Raw genomic sequence first — 20,510 nt, 5'->3', positions numbered from 1 at the left:
CACGCCGTTGGGAGACTGCACATAAATTTCTAAAGAGACGAGTAAGAGCAGTTTGGATTGCACTGTACATTCGTTTCCAAAGAGACAAGTGCAGGTAGCATGTCACAACACACTTTATCCGTCTCTTTCCGGAGATGTCTCTTACTCAGGGATCGGGTGCTACTCATTTTTTTTACGAGTAGAATGCACGATGTTGGGAGACTGCACATCAATTTCCAAAGAGACGAGTAAAAGCAGTTCGGATCCCTTTCGTGTCGTTCAGGAGACCTCACGGAATTTACCCCAGTATAGTGCAGAAAGACGTACCGTGACTGCGGGTAATTCTGCGCAGCACATTTTCCCGCGCGCTGAGCTTATAAAACTGTTTGCTACAGTGAATTTTATTAATACATACCTAATCTCTGTACTATTATAGCAGACTATGCTATGCACATGGTAAAGCACACAAATCAACTGTGTTTTAGTAAAATTTACTGTTGAAAAATAGTTTTTTAGGATGAGTGCGCGGAAAACGTGCTGCGCAGAATTACCCGCAGTCACGGTAGTTTCTACCTCGGAAAATTTCTTGGGTTTTGTGTGCCTCTTTGTTGAGAGAGTTTTTGATCACAGCCAGTGATGCCACATATTCAGATTAATCTGTAGTTATACAGATTTTATTTTTCGACATTTTCACGCATAACAATTATCTGTGTTGTAAGAGGATGCGGATCACACCTTTTCAAAAAAATGAAAAATGAACCGTACAACGCATATTATTGTTTTGAAAGGTATGCTTCTATGTTGACAACACTAAATGAAGGCACAGCTTAATGCTTTTAAAGTTAAATAGCACCTAAACATAAAGAGGCGTCAAAGAACTTCTTGTACAGTAGACTTTAAAACTTAATTTAGTTAACAACAAAACCCATGTTTATCACATATTTAAGAGAGGAAATTGTTCCTTTTCTAGGTGCTTCTTATTCTCTATAATTCGACGTTTAAAAGATATCATTGATTACGGACTTTCTCGACTTTCCAACGAAACCAACAAAATTAAGCTAGCTTTACATTTCTTGTGCAGTAGTTAAATGTATTTAAAAATGAGAGTGGCAACCCTGATTATGCCTGTGCTGTGTGAAAATTTTGCCCGTTTGCGGCTTCCTGCTGACTCGTAGGGGGAATAGGGGCATTGAAAAGTTTATCGTATAATGGTGAAAAACACAAATTAGATTCATGCTTATAAAACTAGCAATCAGTGAATGTGTGGGGCACAATGAGCTTCCCAATGGGGCATAATGAGCACTCTTATAGAACATATCTGTGTAGAAGTACAACTGATGGGCCAACGTTTGTCGCGAGATGCCATGATACTTGGCAGCTTGTTTCGTAAATGTCCCGTCGCGCCTTATGGTGGCCAATTCTGCCTGCAGTCCCTTTTTCTGATCGATTCGGCTTCAAAGATTTTCTAATATATGTTCGCACCATCACTGTAAACAAACACTGACTATGGAAACAGAACAAGTCTCACAAGTCTACTGAGATGAATTTCAGGTAAATTTATGTGATAACACACCTTGTCTTATTTCACCCCAACTATAGGTGACCATTTCGCTCCTATCGAATTAGTTAAAGTTAATATGAGATTTTAACACTAATTATAGCTTAAAATCAAAACGTCAATGATAGTGAAATTTGGGGTACGACCCATACGTCATATTGATGTGTCTACATACTTGATTGAGGCACGACCGTATAAGCTTATTTTGTAGTGCGCAATAATAATAATTTTTCCAACATCCGGGAACCAAGTTGATTTTTTCAGTATATTTCCATATTTTAAACAGACAAATCACTTTTGTTCTACATCAAGATATACTGTAGTAACGACGGATCAGTTCCACATACCACATTGTATTAAAAAATGCGTAGTTTCGCAAATAAGAGGGGTGCCCATTTCACCCCGTGTGCTTATTATGCCCCTCATCCCCCTACACAGATTTCAATGCAACATCCGTAGCAAGTTTCGAACGCTTTTATTGCACATAATTGCACAGAGACATCTCCGGAAAGAGACGGATAGAGAGTGCTGTGACATGCGAACTGCACTTACCTGTCTCTTTGGAAACGAAATGTACAGTGCAATCCGAACTGCTCTTACTCGTCTCTTTAGAAATTATTGTGCAGTCTCCCAACGGCGTGTGCTTTGCACGCAAAAAAATGAGTAGCACCCGATCTCTGACTCTCAAGTATAAAATCTCTCTCCTTCGTCTCTTACTCCTTCCAAATATTGGAGACGTGCACAAAAATCTGCGAGACGCACAAAGATTTTTTGCACAGCTCTGAGTAGTTAGACGATCCCTGGTGATGATGGTGCTTATTAAGGGAGTCACTTCACGGTGAAATCAGAGTGAAGTAAATACAGCCCTATTACGGGACTCACGTAAGTGAGAAAAACGTCGCAAAGTGACATCTGCCGTGGAATCTGGGTTATTATGGTGCTTATTACGGGAGTCACTTCACGGTGAAATATATTTCACTCTCACGCTCACTTCACTTTTTTAGACCTATTCCCGATTCCACCTCAAGTGAGGTGACAAAAATCACCTCCGTGGAGTGAGATTGACAGTGAAGTGAAATTGAGAATAGGACAAGTGAAATGGGATTGTTTCCCAGCTCAAAAATGTCCAAGTCCCAGAAAGTCGTTTTTTCCCGTTTTTATTAGATAACACCAGATCTTGACGTGTTCTGCATTTCTAAGACATTCGGCATCGAAAAAAAATGTTTTTTTAGGTATCGAAAATTTCCTGAACTAGTTTGCATTTTTTTCATCGGGCAAAAAAAATTAAAAATTGACCGCTTTAAGGCACGGATCAAACTCTGATTCGCTTCGTTATTGAAGAATAAATCCAATATTTACCATTAGATCACAAATCAATCAACTTTAAGACTTATGGCAGCTTCGTGGAATCATTTCACCGTCCAAAATGGTCGTGAAATAATTCCACGCGAAACGTCGGTGCTTATTACGGGAGTCACTTCACGGTGAAATCAGAGTGAAGTGAACAAAATCCTATTACGGGACTCACGTAAGTGAGAAAAACGTCGCGAAGTGACATCTGCCGTGGAATCTGGGTTATTATGAGTGTCATATCAGTGAAGTGAGAACGGGAAAAGCGACGTTTCGCGTGGAATTATTTCACGACCATTTTGAACGGTGAAATGATTCCACGAAGCTGCCATAAGTCTTGAAGTTGATTGATTTGTGATCTAATGGTAAATATTGGATTTATTCTTCAGTAACGAAGCGAATCAGAGTTTGATCCGTGCCTTAAAGCGGTCAATTTTTCATTTTTTTGCCCGATGAAAAAAATGCAAACTAGTTCAGGAAATTTTCGATACCGAAAAAAACATTTTTTTTGAAGCCGAATGTCTTAGAAATGCAGAACGTCAAGATCTGGTGTTATCAAAAAAAAAAAAAAAAAAAAAAAAAAAAAAAAAAAAAAAAAAAAAAACGGGAAAAAACGACTTTCTGGGACTTAGACATTTTTGAGCTGGGAAACAATCTCATTTCACTTGTCCTATTCTCAATTTCACTTCACTGTCAATCTCACTCCACGGAGGTGATTTTTGTCACCTCACTTGAGGTGGAATCGGGAATAGGTCTAAAAAAGTGAAGTGAGCGTGAGAGTGAAATATATTTCACCGTGAAGTGACTCCCGTAATAAGCACCTGTTGTCACCTCACTTGAGGTGGAATCGGGAATAGGTCTAAAAAAGTGAAGTGAGCGTGAGGGTGAAATATATTTCACCGTGAAGTGACTTCTGTAATAAGCCCGTCGCTTTTTCCGTTCTCACTTCACTGATATGACACTGGTGCTTATTACAGGAGTCACTTCACGGTGAAATCAGAGTGAAGTGAACAAAATCCTATTATGGGACTCACGTAAGTGAGAAAAACGTCGCAAAGTGACATCTGCTGCGGAATCTGGGTTATTATGAGTGTCATATCAGTGAAGTGAGAACGGGAAAAGCGACGTTTCGCGTGGAATTATTTCACGACCATTTTGATCGGTGAAATGATTCCACGAAGATGCCATAAGTTTTAAAGTTGATTGATTTGTGATCTAATGGTAAATGTTGGACTTATTCTTCAGTAACGAAACGAATCAGAATTTGATCCGTGCCTTAGGTGCTTATTACGGGAGTCACTTCACGGTGAAATATATTTCACTTTCACGCTCACTTCACTTTTCGAGACCTATTACCGATTCCACCTCAAATGAGGTGAAAAAAATCAACTCCGTGAAGTGAGGTTGACAGTGAAGTGAAATAGAGAATAGGTTAAGTGAAATGAGCGAGTTTCCCAGCTCAAAAATTTCAAGTCCCGGAAAGTCGATTGAGCTGAAATTTTGTATGAAAACATTTCTCGACAATAGGAAACCTTTGAGCCCTACCACTAAACGAAATTCGAGGGTAAATTTTTCCCTTACGTTCCACCGGCCACAACTCAAAAATTTGTAAGTCCCAGAAAGTCGGTTTTTTCAAGAAAAAAAAAAAAATAGCCTTGTTACTGGAAAGTAAATCCCATATATATTATCACTAGATTACAAATCAATCGATTTTTAAACTTCCCTATCTTCGTGAAATCATTTCACCGTTCAAAATGGTCGTGAAATAATTCCACGCGAAACGACGCTTTTTCCGTTTCCACTTCACTCATATGACACTCATAATAACCCAGATTTCACGGCAGATTTCACCTTGCGACGTTTTTCTCACTTACGTGAGTCCCGTAATAGGACTTCATTCACTTCACTCTGATTTCACCGTGAAGTGACTCCCGTAATAAGCACCTTAAAGCGGTAAAATTTTCATTTTTTTGCCCGATGAAAAAAATGCAAACTAGTTCAGGAAATTTTCGATACCGAAAAAATCATTTTTTTGATGCCGTATGTCTTAGAAATGCAGAACACGTCAAGATCTGGTGTTATCTAAAAAAACGACTTTCTGGGACTTTTGAGCTTTTTTTTGAGCTGGGGAACAATCTCATTTCACTTGTCCTATTCTCAACTTCACTTCACTGTCAATCTCACTCCACGGAGGTGATTTTTGTCACCTCACTTGAGGTGGAATTGGGAATAGGTCTAAAAAGTGAAGTGAGCGTGAGAGTGAAATATATTTCACCGTGAAGTGACTCCTGAATAAGCACCGATATTTTCTATTCTCAAAACACATGCTTTTCATCTGTATGGTGTTTTGGAATAAATGGAATCATAATGTTGTTCAAACAATCGTTCTGGTATAAATTTTGATAGATAACCAAAGCACTAGGCTTGAACCATGATTTAAAAAAAAGGAAAAAACCGGAAGATTACTCTCATTCCACTCTGAGGCGTGTTTTTTGTGGAATAAAAGAGCCCCAAAAACATTCCAGATTTTGAGTTGTTACCCATTACATCAAACACAATTATCTTTGTGTTCTCGGCTTTGATTTGATCGTTTGTCACATATCCGCCAATTTATAAAATGTTTGTGTCTTCCGCCCAGCCCAGACCAATCTCTTACTCATGTTGAAAATCAAATAGATTAAAAACCAGATAAACATCAAAATTCGATTGTTGAAACCATCCTGCGGTCTCTCCGCCGTAATAGACATCTTGATTAATTTAATCCACCCTTTCAACAATATTCAACAGAGCAAGAATTTTCGGCTGTTTCGAAGTTTACAACACGTTTACCTCCGTAAAACTCTTGTTTTAATAAGGTTGCTACCATTATAGAATGTGGTAAACAATAAGTAGGCATACTTACAATTATATTTGTCCGAGATAGCTTAACGTTCAGTTTCGATATACTCACGAACAATGATCGGTATTCCGTTGTGTAACTCACGAACTGCCAAAGCCATCAGCATAGACTCCGGTTTCTCGAAGGTAATGGTAGCAATTGTGCAATTATCGTAATGCCATATGAATTCAATTTCTCCACATGCATCGAACCGAGAATACAGATCCCTTTCGGGAACAGCTAAAATATGGATAATAAAATACGAACGTAAACTTATTAAACAGCTCAGGTAGTTTACCTTCGGGCATTTCCACAATAACACTATAACCTTCCCGGTTACCTGGTTTACGACAGTTCAAAGCGACGCGTAATCGCTTACCGCACATCTTGACACGATTCATCTCCAGTGCTTTGAACGCATCCTCCCGTTGATGGTACTCTATGTAGACTTCACCATACTTTTCGCGTAAGCTGGTATCAAAATCTACGATCCTTCCGTAACGATCGAAAGTAGCCTTCAGCTCAACATTCTTAATTCCATCGGCGATGTTACCGATGTATACTATTTTTAGTAATATTAAAAAGTAAAATAGTTATTAAAAAATACCGTTCAAATTTTATCAACATACCACAGTGATCATGCTTTGATTCCATTGGACGTCCCAATTGTCGCATCTCTCGCATAAGAGACTCCGGTCTGCGGTTAGACAATTGGTCGGAACGGTTATAGAAGCGCCTGAATCCATCCCTCGAAGATGACCGGCGACCTCGTTCTGAGGAACGTGACCGGCTGCGGCGTTCTCGACGACGACCAATACGATCGCGACTATCTGAACGACGTCTTGCACGGGATACACTTCGACTTCTTCTCCGAAATCTATCTCGTGACCGGCTTCGACTACGTCGACGATTTCTGCTACGACTGAGACTGCGACTGCCATTATTACTTCTGCTACGCCTTGTTGGTCTCTGCTGTTCGTCCTGTTGGTGGCGTTCAGAAGAAAGCGAACGCTCACGCTCTGATAACCAGAGCTTTTTGGCCTCCAACTGCCGTTTAATTTCGATATTTTCTTTGTCTAAGTTGGACTGCTGCTCAGTAAGCGAAACAAATCGTGGATTGGATTTATGGTCACCCTGTCTGAGCAGCTCAGTTATCTTCCGACTTATTTCTATTTTTTCCTTCCGAATTGATTGAATCCGTTGTTGCGCTTTACGATCGGTTGGAGACACGGAACGTTGACGAGACCTTCGCGGCTCTGCACTGTCTGATAGTTGCTTGTCCAACAGCTCTAAGCGTCGCTTGATATCGCGCTCCTTCTTCCGAATATACGATTCCAGGAGGTCTACTTCTTTGGATGTGGTCGGTTGAGCAGCATCAATATTATCCAATTTTTGGTCCAGCACTTCAGTGGGATCGTATGCTTCACGGGGGCGTACATTTCGTTTTTCTGCAAGGTACTGGCGCAGATTGCCTTCCTGAGGTACCGACTGTTGGACACCGATGGCTGCAGATATGCCGGGATTTAAAGGAAGTACACCGAGTGGCCCACATCCCGGTGGTGTTGGTAGAGAAACATGTTCTGGTATGAACACAGTTCTCGTAACGGGAGGTGGAACCATGCTTGGTGGTTGATGCATGGGACCACCGAGTGCCCAGCCCGTTTGGAAATCCCTCGGTGGCAATGCAAACAACATTTCGTTAGGTGGCGGCGGGTTTACATATGCAAGATCGTTGACGCGTTCCAACGATGGTTGTTGATGATGATGAACAAAGTCGAGGTTCAATTGGGGCTGAAGGCGATTGTTGAACTGAATAGGTGCGTTATTAGCTAAATTCATGGCTATAGCACTGCGTCTCGGCATCCCGGAATTGTTACCGACATGATCGATTTCCTCTTCCCATTCGCTGGTGTGTCTCAAAATTCGATTCGTATCATCCCGCGGTGGCTGATTACCTGTACCATCGTTACCCACTAAATTCTTCTGCAGTGACATAATATCAGCCATTGTAATTGGAGGTTTCGAACGTGACGGTTGATTTAATTGTTTGTGACCATGGTAAGGAACAGAAATGTTCTGTAACTCTGATGGAGCATCAAGAGAGTCAGCGAGAGCATTTTGTCTATTGATAATATCGCGATATACTGGAAAATTTTTGTATGATATTTAGAGCAGTTTGAAACGAGATACGCTCTACTTACATGTGATTTTGCAGGGACACTTCGACAGCACACGGAGGTTAACAAGCTTTTTGGCTGTTTTCGATTCACGACACACAGCGACAAACTTGTTGTGATCCACTTTATCTATAAAGGTCATTGCTCCGTGACTTATTAGAAGACCGTGCACTTTGTTTACGGTAAGATCTAGAAGGTTATCGATTAGTATGTATGGTTAAGTAAGATCGTATGAAAAACATTACCTTGTTCGCACTCAAGCAGAATCGCTTCCTGTGCATCCAATTTGGGTTTCTCAGTAGCCAAATGCTTGAAGATTGGAAAAGAATCCATGGGACCCTTAAGCCGCACAGCATTGAACGCTTCAATGAATGTAGAGAAACTTGCGAACACTTTCCAACTGTTAGCATCGTACAAGCTCGGCTCATGACGCATATTTGAAACAAACGCCACGTTGATAAAGTGCCGCCGTAAATCCTTGAGTGTGACCCGCGCCGGACAATTGTAAATCACCACTGTGGAAAAGGACAGTACAATACCATAGCATTTCGTAGCGTATGTTGACAAAGCAACATACGGGAAGAAAACTCGTTTCCAACGATGAACTCTGCAAGAGTCCGTTTAAAATGCGACATATTTTTTTCTACGTTTCTCGGCTAAATGTACTCGAATAAATTTTCAACTGAATCAATTCTAGAAATCAATCCCTCAAACATTATTGTTTCGTGTCTTTCAATGCATCAAACAGCGTGTTCAAACCCCTGCCATTCCTTTACTAGAACATAACTTATTTTACTTCGATAATGTCTCGCTCCATCTGATACAGAAAATGTTTTAGATTCAAGTAACTTTTAGTTTAGGCAGAGTACTGAAAAGGTTTCGATTTTTTTAATTCTCTGATTTTTTTTTTTCAAAATAATGTTTGCTTAACTTTGCTTTGTACATAGTATTGCAGCTGATATCTCTACCATTTCTTACTAAAAAATTCTAATGGCTTTTCTTGACCCTAGCCAGGCTCGGATCTAGGGGAGGAGGGGGGAGGGGTTAGAGTGGGTGAATACTCCGGACCTCCCGACTTGAGGGCCCACCTAGTCGTGAGCCAGACGTGAAGGCAGAGTGATGACCTTTTTTTGCGTGTAGGCGACTCGCGAAGCGAAGCGTTAAGTCATAACAAAATTTGATATTTTCTTATTTCTAAATGTTTTACGAAAAGACGGCCCCACGAAAGTTTCTGTCCCGGGCCTTCCAGCATCTAAATCCGGCCCTGACCGTAGCTGAAGGTTATTATACCGTTTTTATACACTTTTTGCACTAATGGACCGTTAAAAAATCACGTGTCGGTCAAAATTTTTCCCTGATATTTGTTGATTATTCTCATCCAAAAATTAACCCCTTGACATCACCCGATTTTCCAAGTATTCTCAGGTTTTTGACACCATGTGAAAGATCCACAATTCAGAAATAGACACAATAAAAATTAAAAATTTTGAGCATACAGGCATATAAAGCTTTAAAAGATTTTTTCACTGTCGTTTTCGCTATCATGTTCTAGATAAATCCTCTCTTTTGATTTTGAAATTACCTCTTTCGAGTATATTTTTAAAATTGTTAATTTTTGCAAATTTTTAATTATGCGATTTTTTATGATTAATATCTTGTGATTGAACATAATTATTGTTAAACTGACTTGTCTTATATTAGCTTAATTACATTTTTTATTCAATGAATTTAATTTCTTATAAACACATTTATACATTACACTTCCACGCACTCGAATGAAATAGCAACAACAGACAGATTGACACTCTGAATTATTGTAATCAACTTTAATTCACACTCAAATGTTTGTAGCTACATCACAGCTTTGCAATTTTCTTGGGAAAGGGATAATTACTCACTACTTTTTAACTTTCTAAAGGCGAGTATAGCGCAGCACCCGGCCGGAAGCTTATGGTCTTCGTGAACTGTATCACCCTCGAGGCGCTAGTATTATTCCGCATGTTACTATATGAAGGTGGACCGAATATGTAACGTAACAAACAATTGAGTACTTTAATAACTATTAGATACGATAGCACAATGTATTCAACCGGCTTTTAGATGACCAACGGTATTTGCCTTTAATATATGATGGTGCCAGGCCGCGATAGTATCCGGCTGAATGACAGCTGTTAGGGTGACAGACACAGAGTTAGGGTCGCACCCCAACACCACCCCCTCCCCCCTTTTTAGTAGAGCTGGTACGGTTCATAGCGTACCGGTGTAAGTCGTTGTCTCGAACAGTGTCGTAGGAGTGGTTCCTCGAAATCAAATACCCGAGGCGGTGAAACTCGAGCACGACGTTGCCGGTTCGAAAAGCTCGATCAGGAAATCTCGCTGCGGGGTGATTAAGCCTTCTACTGTCGAATGAAAAGCTCAGAGAGAAATTCTTGCTGAGGTTCGCTCAAGCCCCGTTCAGCCCCGGTAGCAGTAGGATCTTCCGATGGTTTCAAACCTCACGTATCTAATAAGATATCTAGAGATTGCCTCAGCTTGGTTAGGTTTTTTATTTTCGCCAAATCGTTTCCGTACTTGATTGCTGTGTAAACGGATCAACGTTTGCCGTTCTAGGAGCCACACGTTCTGCATGACTCGACCTGTTCGCTCAACGACTTTTCCGGCGAATTGACGGTCTTACTCGAAGTTGCTTGGCGGGCGAAGAAGCTCCAACGAAGTGTGTATGGGTCGACCAAGTAAGACTTCGGCAGGTGACTTCCATGCGCACCACGACAGAGCGGTGAGCGGTAGCACATAAGGAATGTGTCGAGTGTCGTCCTTTTAAAAGTGTCAACAAGCGTTTCGTCTGGCCGTTGCATTGGGGATGGAACGATACTGTTTTGAGATGCATAATTTCATTTTTCTCGCAGAACCCTTCGAAGGTGCTAGTCAGCTGTGGACCATAGTCGGTCACCAATACCTATACGCAGATTCGACAGTGTAGCAGCGGTAGTGGTGCTTCTAGCGATGCAATAACCAGACCGAAGTGTGGGAACATCATGAGGAGGCGGCATGTTTACGATTGCCTTTACCTTGCCTTCCGTCTCAAGAAGCTGGCCCAGGTACTTAACTTGTCGCATGATAAATCGACATTTTTCGATTTTAACCGTGAATCCATACTCTTGAAGACGCTGCAGGACACAGCTTGAGTTCTGATTGTGCGGCAACCGACAAGGATGTCGTCGAGGTACGGAGATGTGTGTATTTGAGCGCTGGCTGCGCGTCAGGCTCGATGCTTGCGATTGATGAACACATCGAAAAAGTTGGCCTTCAGATCGATTACTTGCTTATCCGGCTGTTTACTTACTTCACTTACTTACTTACTTTGTTGACTAACGGACCGTTCACCGGTCTAGGGCCGAACGAATTAGCAGATCGTGCATCTTCTTCCACTGCGTGCAAGGCCTACCACGGAGTCGACGGCCTCTTCCTGGTTCTCTACTGAAGGTAGTTTTGGCGGCTCTCTCGTCAGGCATTCTGGCCACATGTCTAGCCCACTGAAGCCTGCCTTGCTGTATTACCTTCACTATATCAGCATGTTTGTATACCTGGTACAACTCGTGGTTCATGCGTCTGCGCCACACTCCATCTTCTACTTTACCACCAAGTATCTATCGGAGAACTCTACGTTTAAAAACTCCGAGCACTCGTCGATCAGCTTCCTTCAGCGTACATGCTTCATGTCCGTAAAGGGCCACCGGGAGTATCAGCGTCCTATACAGCGCTAGTTTTGTGCGGGTTTGCAAACTACGGGACCTTAGCTGGTTATGTAGTCCGTAGAAGACCCTGTTCGCAGCTGCAACTCGTCTTTTCACTTCACGGCTCATATTGACAACGATATGTCACAAGCGTACCAAGATAAACGAATTCGTCAACCACTTTAAATCGTTCCCCATCTGTCTCCACCTCAGCAGCAACGCAACCGGTTGTTTACTACCGACCAACTTGCAGAACGATGAAAACGGAACGTAGCGTAGCCCAAAATATGGCCTCGATGTTCAACTAGTCCCCTGAAGCTGTTTGAACTTTACAGTTCGGTGGAGACGTTTTTGGTTCTTCGATGATAATTCAGTTCTGCTTGGATATGATCGTGATGTTCGAGTCCAAGTCCAGCTGCATTTTAACTGGAACTCCGTTGATCGCTGTCTCCACATAGCACCGGCTGCGCGTAACATTGTTGAGGGCCACAATCCTTGTTGCGTGGTAGTTTTTGTTTTTCTGCTTCGCTTTGGATGACTCCGGATTCGACTTGGATGTGAAACAGGGACAGTACCCCTCTGTATGGACCGTATGGCCACAGTAGCGACACTTGTGCATCTTGAAATTGCATTCGCTGGAGTAGTACATACCTCAACACACCCAACACGGAGATTTTGGCATGTCAGATTTGTTGCCGCCGAAGTTCTTTTGCTGTTGGTTGCGGTGGAGAAACTGGAACGGACGGCCTTTGTCTCAGCTGTACTAGTTGCGAGAGGAACGACGACCGATTAGCGAAGTGTCCTTCTTTAAATTGATCATGCTCTTGCACTCCTCTACAATCTTTTGCAGCGTGATGTTTCGTTCATCTTTGAAAGAAACCGCATCCGAATGTCCACGTCCTTAGATGACCGCAAGCTCTTTTAGCTCCTGCAGCTTGAAATCCACACAAGCTCGATTGACTCGACAGGAGTAGGCTATAAAATCTTCGTTTTCCTTTTTCGCACTGGCACTGGTACCGACGGTGGAAGGTTTGACCGTATTGCCGAAAATAGTTTTTAACTTGGCGACCGTCTTCTCAAAGGTGAATTCCTTAGAGAGCTTTGGAAGGATGAATGACGTGTATCTTTCGTGTGCTGTGGCGTCGAGTCGAGTTTGGAAGCGTTCTTCTCGAAGAGATCTGCATACCTGGCAAACCACGCATCAAACAAGTAGACTTTCTCTATTCTGGTCGTATGCAAACTCGGTTATGTTCCTCGCTAAAGAATGTAGCACTAACTCGCTCTAGTTAGTGTATTGCACGTTCTCCTGAATATTTTCCATTCGTTCCGCTAGCCGGCTCATCAGGGCCTGCTGATTGGAGAGGATCTGCAGGACCGTTCCCTTGAATGGTTGCTCCATGTTGTTCCCTCGTGCAGGTATTGGTTGCGGTAGCATCATGTTAAACACGTGGGTGGTGAAAGACGCGACTTCTACGAACGGTTTTCGCAAGAAACCGGGAAAACGAGCGGCACGGCTTTACTTACAGCTACGTCGCCACTTTGTTACGATGTGAAGGTGGATCGAATATGTGACGTAACAAACAATTAGGTACTTGGATAACTATAAGATATAAATTACAAAACAATATCACAACGTATTAAGCCGGCTTCTAGATAACCAATGACATTTACCTATCATTGATATATGATGGTGCCAGACAGCGATAGTATCCGGTTAGATGACAGCCGCAGAGATAGGGTCGCCAGGGTCGCACCCGAACACCGCTAACTGGTCGACAAATGGTATAGAGGAGCTGTTCTGACGTTTTTTTGCGAACACCTACAATTATGTAGCGCCCAAGTAGTATTTTTTTTTTTGTATATTGAAGATTTAATTTGAAATTTATTGTTTATTATTTATTATTTTGTCTTCGCATAAATCGTACACACTTCACTATCTATTTTTAATTATATTTTTAAATAAATTCTTAGAAATAGTATAGTCATAATGGACACCAATGTCGTTGAAGGCCGTCAGGTAAGAGTTGAATAGATTGTACTGGCAGTGCGCTGTTCTGTGTGTAAGAACAGCAGAAAGACGAAATCTTCGTAGTTGTCGGGATGGAACATAAACTAGATTTGAAGTAGTAGAGGGTAGCTAAAGTGCTTTTGTCGAGTATACTGCCGTTCCAAGCATAGTTATCCCAGCGTGCATAAGGTTTGTGTAGAACATGAGACGACTCTGATTGGAACGGCAGTATAGCCCTGTTTAGGGTTTCAAGCGAAATAAAAATCTCATACATAATGTTAATTTTTTTCACGTGTGTGAAACGCAAATTGTCGAAATTTTAAAATTTGACCCAGCGAAATCGAAAGTTATGGATCGCCTCTTTTTCTCTTAGGATTACCTTTTCACGCAGGCAAAAAAAAGCAGCTAGCGAAAACTTGGCTTTCCAGCGCGTTTATATTTTGTCATTTTGAATCATTAACGAAGAATACGAAGATCTTTGACTCCAGGATCCTGCCTTGTGGAACACTCGAGATGATTCAAAAATACGCCGCACAAATTGATTGTTGATTCACGAAAGCGCATCGATCGGATCCATTCAACCAACCATTCAGGGAGAACTAACGCTCCTAGTTTGTCACAGGCAGCAACGATGGACGAATCTGTTGCAAATCCGAGATCAAGGGTCGAACAGCATCATATAGTGCTCCATGAACCAATGTTTCGAAGGTCTTACTGATGTAGCATAGAAGCGAAATTCTTCGGTAATTTTCGATGTTGTTACGATTGCCGAACTTATGGATAGGTGTAAAAGATGCAGATTTCCAAAGGCCAGGAAACGCCCGGAATTTAGTCACAACGAGATTGGTTAATGCCTTCTGCTGGTGTGAAGTTCAGCAGAGGGAAATTCAAGTCATGCTAAACGTTACTAACAACTATTTGTACCACAGAAAGTCACCGTTGTTCTATCTAAATAAACCGTAGAAGGAACGCGATTGCACGTATTCTGCGACCGTATAAATTTCCATAACATGGAAGAGTTTCCGAAGGTTTGACTGCGTCCTCTCAACATAATCTGTGTAGCTGATTGTGAGCAGCGAGTTTACTTTCGATTGAACGAAGAATTCTTCAACTGTCCTCGGATTTAGAGCTGAAGTATTGCTTGCGAGCTTTGTGTAGAGTACAAAGTTCAACATGCGTGGGTGCCGCTGAGAGAAGATCGACGAAACGGGACTCTGTCGCAAAAAATTTCATCGAGTCACTCTACTGAATTAACTATTTTGCCTTAATTTCCAGGAACCCGATTTTATTGATTTAGAGCGACAGTTAGCTACTCTCCAGTGAATCAATATGTAGAATTTGTACCGTTCGACACGTCCATTTTTATCACTTAATGATAGTAGGGTCCTATTTATGTGATTCGTGTGTTGGAGAACCGTTGTTCGGATTCTGCAGCGTACGAATTAGTCCCTCATCTAGGCTGTCCTTTTTTTCTGTATGGACTTCCTCACTGCGACCAGAATCGTAGATCTATTGTGAAATATGGGTGTCTGCCGTATCCCGCACTTCTATTATTAGCAATACCGCTATTGAGAAGTGGCATGCTTTTTTATCATTATTGTTTATCAGTGCTTGTGTGTAATGTGATACTCTTCCTTTTACACGCTTACTGTTCTACTATACCGATGCTCGTTCCTCTTGTCAAATATCACCAACTATAATGCCCTGGAGAAGTTTCGTCGTGCGTCCTTCTGGCCAGTTTTATCAATAAGAGGGGCTTATGTTTTTGTTAAGAAGAAGCCACGCAAAGGTGTTATAGATTTCGGCGTAAAGGAAGGGTAAGTGGTGGGGAACCAGAGAATGAACCCATACTTAAAGTCCAGTTTTGATGGCCTGATTCTACTAAGATTCGAACCTACGACCATTTGCTTGACAAAGCGGACTCTGGAACCTTGCGGCTACGCAGCTCCCCTTACTTTACTTTTCTTTTACGGCGACAGACTGACCTGCTCTTGGGTTGCTATCCTCCAATCTCTCCTAACACCTATTTCGCGGGCATCTTCGTCGACAGCACACATCCAACAAGTGCGGGGCCTACCTCGAAGTCGACGGCCTCTACCGGGATTTCCGTTTAATCTTGTTCGCTGGTCGTTCTTCCGGCATTCTAGCCACATGCCCAGCCCTGCAACCTGCCGTGTTCTATTCGCTTGACTATATCCGGCGATTTGTACACCTGGTACACTTCATGGTTCATGCGTCTGCGCCAAACAACATTTTCTAGTTTGCCGCCAAGGATTGAACGCAAAATCCTACGCTCAAAAACACCAAGAGTTCGCCGATCGGCCTCTTTCAACGTCCATGCCTCGTGGCCGTAGAGGGCCACGGGAAGGATTAGTGTTTTGTAGAGTGCAAGTACAAGGCCATGTTTACAGCGGCTATCCGCCTTTTTATCTCACGGCTAACCTCGTTGTTACCTCGTTGTCACTAGCGGGGGCCTAGTGTGGTTGGTAACGTCTCCGCCAACCACGCTCGACGCCTGGGTTCGAATCCCACCGCCGACATAGGTGTCGATGGTTGTGAGGAGGCGTGATCCACTCACAACCAACCCAACTGGTCTAGATTCAATCCTAGCCGACACCGGGAGATTTTCTGAGGCAAAAAATCTCTGGGATCACGCCTTCCATCGCATGAGGAAGTAAAGCCGTTGGCGCCGGTCCGTTAATAAACGGGTCGTGAGTTAGGGTCCTGGGTGTGGAGTCGCCTCCCTGGGCGTCGGTGATTGGCCACAACAGTGGCGGAACTAGACCGACGGAAAATAAGCGAGAACCTCGTTGTCACTAATGTACCCAGGTAAATCAATTCGTCGACTACTTCGAAAGTTTTCCCATCTAACACCACCTCAGCACCAACATCCGTCGGACTACCACGCTCTTTATCAGCCACCACGTATTTCGTTTTGACAGAGTTGATGATGAGCCCTATTCTCGCAGCTTCTCTCCCGAGAAGTCCGAAGGCCTCTTCCGCTGCTCTACGGTTGATACCAATGATGTCAATATCGTCCGCAAAACCTAGAAGCATGTGAGATTTCGTAATGATGGTGCCACTTGTTTGCACGCCAGCCCTCCGTATAGCACGCTCCAATGCGATGTTGAACAATAAGGCTGATGATAACTAGCTCCAAAAAAAGCTTCCTACCGATCCTGTGCGTTGTAAACATTGAAATTACTCTATCCACGTTTTGGAAATTTGAATCCTTTCGATCCAGTCAACAATGTGGTGTAGATCTGAGTGGATCCTGAGCGGGTATATTATGGACCTTAATAAATCAAAAGAGACCTCTAAACTGCATGTTTATTGTAACTTTCTGTAGCAGCGTCACTGGTGCGATCCGTAGATTTGTTTTCAGCAACTGCTTTGAATTACTTTACTATCTAATTTCGTTTTTTATTTTATTTTACTACATTTTAAGTTTCAGTGAAGCGGGCACTGTATATGAGCACGAGAATAGATGTGATTTAGACTTGAAAATTTCCATCTCCGATTGTCTGCGGCATGGTGTTTTGGCCAATTCAACTTCTAGGAAGGTAAATTTCCCTAAGAAAACCGTATCACCCTTTCATACATTGGGCAATCCAGAGGAATACATTGGGTAAACCTGGGGATCCATTTCAAAGAACATGTAGGAACGTATCTGCAAACGATTTAATTTCATTTTTCGTAGCAGAATGAAATGAAAATGGAAACATTGCCTATCTTCAATATTTGTTTCCATTCTACTAAGACGCTCAAAAAGAACTACATTTGTGTCTCCATGCTTTACGGTTGAAATCATGAATTTAAACGAAAATGATAATTTATTTAGAACGTTCAGGTCTTTAAAAAAGGTATTCTTCTCTTCATCTGCCTCTCCAGTACTGGGGTACTTTCGGAGCAGAGTACAGTGTCATATTTTTTTTAGTTCTTATATACAGAAGACTCGTGCGCGTACAGTTTAAAGCACTTTTTGTTTCACCACTTGCCAGGAAGACGAGGTCTAAACGTTACCCCGGGCATTGGTTTAGTCTGAGTTTAAATCGCGACGTCGATGATCAAGCTGGCCGAGCCGCGTTTTCCGTATCTCATTCTTTCGGATGCATGTGATTTCAATAAAAACAGGATTAAGAGCCAGGCAGATGTAAATGCCTATTTGATCCATTTTGTGGTCGCAGAAAGTGCGAGCTAGTTGATATGTTATAGAATATATTAGAAGTTGCGAAAACAATGTTCTCACTTTTCGCATGTCTATTATTAATGTCGAATTTTCCGAAAATTTCGCAGTTAATGGAAATTGAATTTTAAATGGAATTCATTATAATTTAACATTTTCCCAATTATGTACGAATAAAACTATTCGAAAATCCGACAAGTTTCCCTAACATTTGTTAATTTTTTTTTGCCACGCAAAATTGCAGACGTAAATATTACTTTACCACGTGATTAAATGACAGACACATTGTGTTGAAGAAAAAAATTAGACAAAAATAACAGAACTAGTACTGACTCTGCAATCATAACCGATTGACAACTAGCGCATGACTTACCTTCGTATGTGAACCTCATTGGTTCCGGACTACAATAGTTAGGATTGAACACAGTCCTAATTATCATGTTTTTAACTTTATCCGACTGTTCCTTCATCTCGATATCCATCATGCGAACATTCTTCAGTGGTTTCTTGGTGTGCGGAGTGCTCGCCTTTTTTAGTTTCAAGTATTCCGCAGTAAAGGTTCGGAATGCTTCATGACTGAAGGGAACAACTTGTACCTTATCACCATCCAGTTTGGTTACCTGCTTCGCTTTATCGAACGAAATATTATTGAGAAAATGAACAACACTGGGCGTAGTGTTCCGATGTGTTTTCTTCACGTAAATCACTTGTCCTACTTTTGAGAATGCCTCCACTACATCTTCGTATATAACACTGTTGGAGATGTAGTCGACAAGTACCGCTTTTCCCGGCACCTCCAAAAGAGTCTCGTCTGGTCGCATCGTAAAAACTGTACAAACAACGCCAGAAAACTCACATTTGCGCATAAAGCAGTCAAGAACACGCTCTACAGTGCTTTCCTCTTCGAAAACGACAGTATAGACTTTGCTGAATATACAGCTTTGGGAAAAGCCTATTTCGACACTGATGATTGATCCAAATTGGTCGAAATATTTTACTACATCCTCATCGTAGACGTCGCGAGGAATGTTTTCCACCCGTACTGCATTATTACTTGGCGATATAATACCATGTTTTGTAAACTGAACTTCACGTCGTCGGGTCTCCTCCAGAGGCTCATTTGCTTCATCTGCGGAGGCAGCCAATATGTCCCATGTTGGTGATTTGCTCGGAGACATCACTTTCTTTGGTTGTTCTTCAACGGTGGCACTCCAGCCAATCGGCGAGGGTGGGGCAAAATACATATCCTCCTCTTGCTCTTGATCAAAGAGAGGTTCACGTTTCACTTGAACCTTAACTTTATCATAAAACCTATTAGTCACTGGATCGTATACCCTATTATCCTCATCGTCCTCGTCATCAAGGTCTTCAACATCATCGTTGTTACTGAAATCAATAGATTTCGACTGCGTACTGATTGAGGTAAAGCCCGTTTTTGAATAACAATGCTTCAATTTTGCATCCATCAATTCATTGTACACTCGTGGTGTTTTGAAGCTGTCCAAGTCCTCCAATCGTACCCTAACGTTTCGATTCAAGATTTGAACAGTTATTTTATTTGATCCAAGTATTGTGTTGTTCATGCGTTGCGCCGCAACTGCTGCCGATTTCTCTTTGAAACCAATGTAAGCAAAGTTGTTTGTGGGAATCTGTACCGCCTCTATCATACCGTATCGACCAAAAGCCTCGTACAATTCCTCTTCGTTAATTTCTGCAATCCATAAAAATAATAATAAATGTCCCAATTATTCAACTGAGTTATTGCCGTTCTACGTAGTTTAGCTTACCGAAAGAAAGATTCCTCACGACGACAGTATGTCCGGCCCAGAAGTGACGTTCGTCGTTCACAAGGGTCACCAATACCCGATTCCATTGGAAGATAGTCTGATCGAATTTGCAAGCCTTAAGGGCTTGCGCTTCATCCTCGAATAGCACGAAACCTACCTTGGTACGACAGTCGTTGCGATTTTCTCGCATGAATGAAACCTTGATGACAATTCCGACATCTTTGAAAAACTCGGCCAATTCAAGGTTAGTTGCCTGTTTGGGAACGTTTCCTACATAAACCACCTCATTTAGATTCATTTTGCGGTCTTCACCGGGAATCACTTTCAGTTCTCACTGTTGAATTGTGTTTCGAATGGATGTGGGTAGCATTTCTGTCTTTTAAATCCGTTTTTTCTCCTTGCGGCAAAATATCAAATAATATGATTTTTTCTCTTATCTTTCCGGTCGCATCAGCAGCCAAGGCTGCCAGAATTTTTTTTTGAAACTCAGCGTGCACTGGTAGAAATTCATGAGCAAAACTCGAACTTCATCCTCATTAGTCAGCCTATACACCAAAGAGACGCCAAGACACTCACCGTTAAGGCAACCGTCAACATCAAAACGGGCGAGCGGTATAATTTAACATTGCCGTTATCCGTTTTGATGTTGACAGTTGCCTTAACGGTGAGTGTCGTGTCATTTCTCTAATATATAGGTTCACAAATCCTCATGGAGAATTCTACACGCTTAATCAGAAAAAGTCGTTCGGTATTTTGATTACAATCCATTGGTAAAGTATACATGCTCATTTTTTGTTACTCTAAAGTGAGTTAGATATGACCCATTTTTGAAAAAAGTGGAGGTACCCTAATT

The 20,510-nt window shown here is 41.9% G+C and overlaps 1 protein-coding gene across 1 annotated transcript; it reads right to left on the bottom strand.

Annotated features, from left to right (window-relative positions):
* Window positions 1–5,717: 5,717 nt before the first annotated feature.
* Window positions 5,718–20,138, bottom strand: LOC129726662 (uncharacterized). Its single transcript, XM_055683620.1, has 7 exons — window positions 19,658–20,138; window positions 18,244–19,581; window positions 8,188–8,457; window positions 7,967–8,131; window positions 6,395–7,909; window positions 6,064–6,327; window positions 5,718–6,005 (listed from the first exon to the last, which is right to left on the bottom strand). Exons 1-7 carry the CDS (start codon window positions 19,953–19,955, stop codon window positions 5,812–5,814), a joined length of 4,044 nt encoding a protein of 1,347 aa, XP_055539595.1. The 5' UTR covers window positions 19,956–20,138; the 3' UTR covers window positions 5,718–5,811.
* Between the last annotated feature and the right edge of the window lie 372 nt (window positions 20,139–20,510).

Source organism: Wyeomyia smithii, chromosome 1, assembly GCF_029784165.1.
Source record: "Wyeomyia smithii strain HCP4-BCI-WySm-NY-G18 chromosome 1, ASM2978416v1, whole genome shotgun sequence".
In the NCBI taxonomy this organism is placed as follows: Eukaryota; Metazoa; Arthropoda; class Insecta; order Diptera; family Culicidae; genus Wyeomyia; species Wyeomyia smithii.
This window is presented reverse-complemented; position numbering and strand designations above follow the sequence as displayed.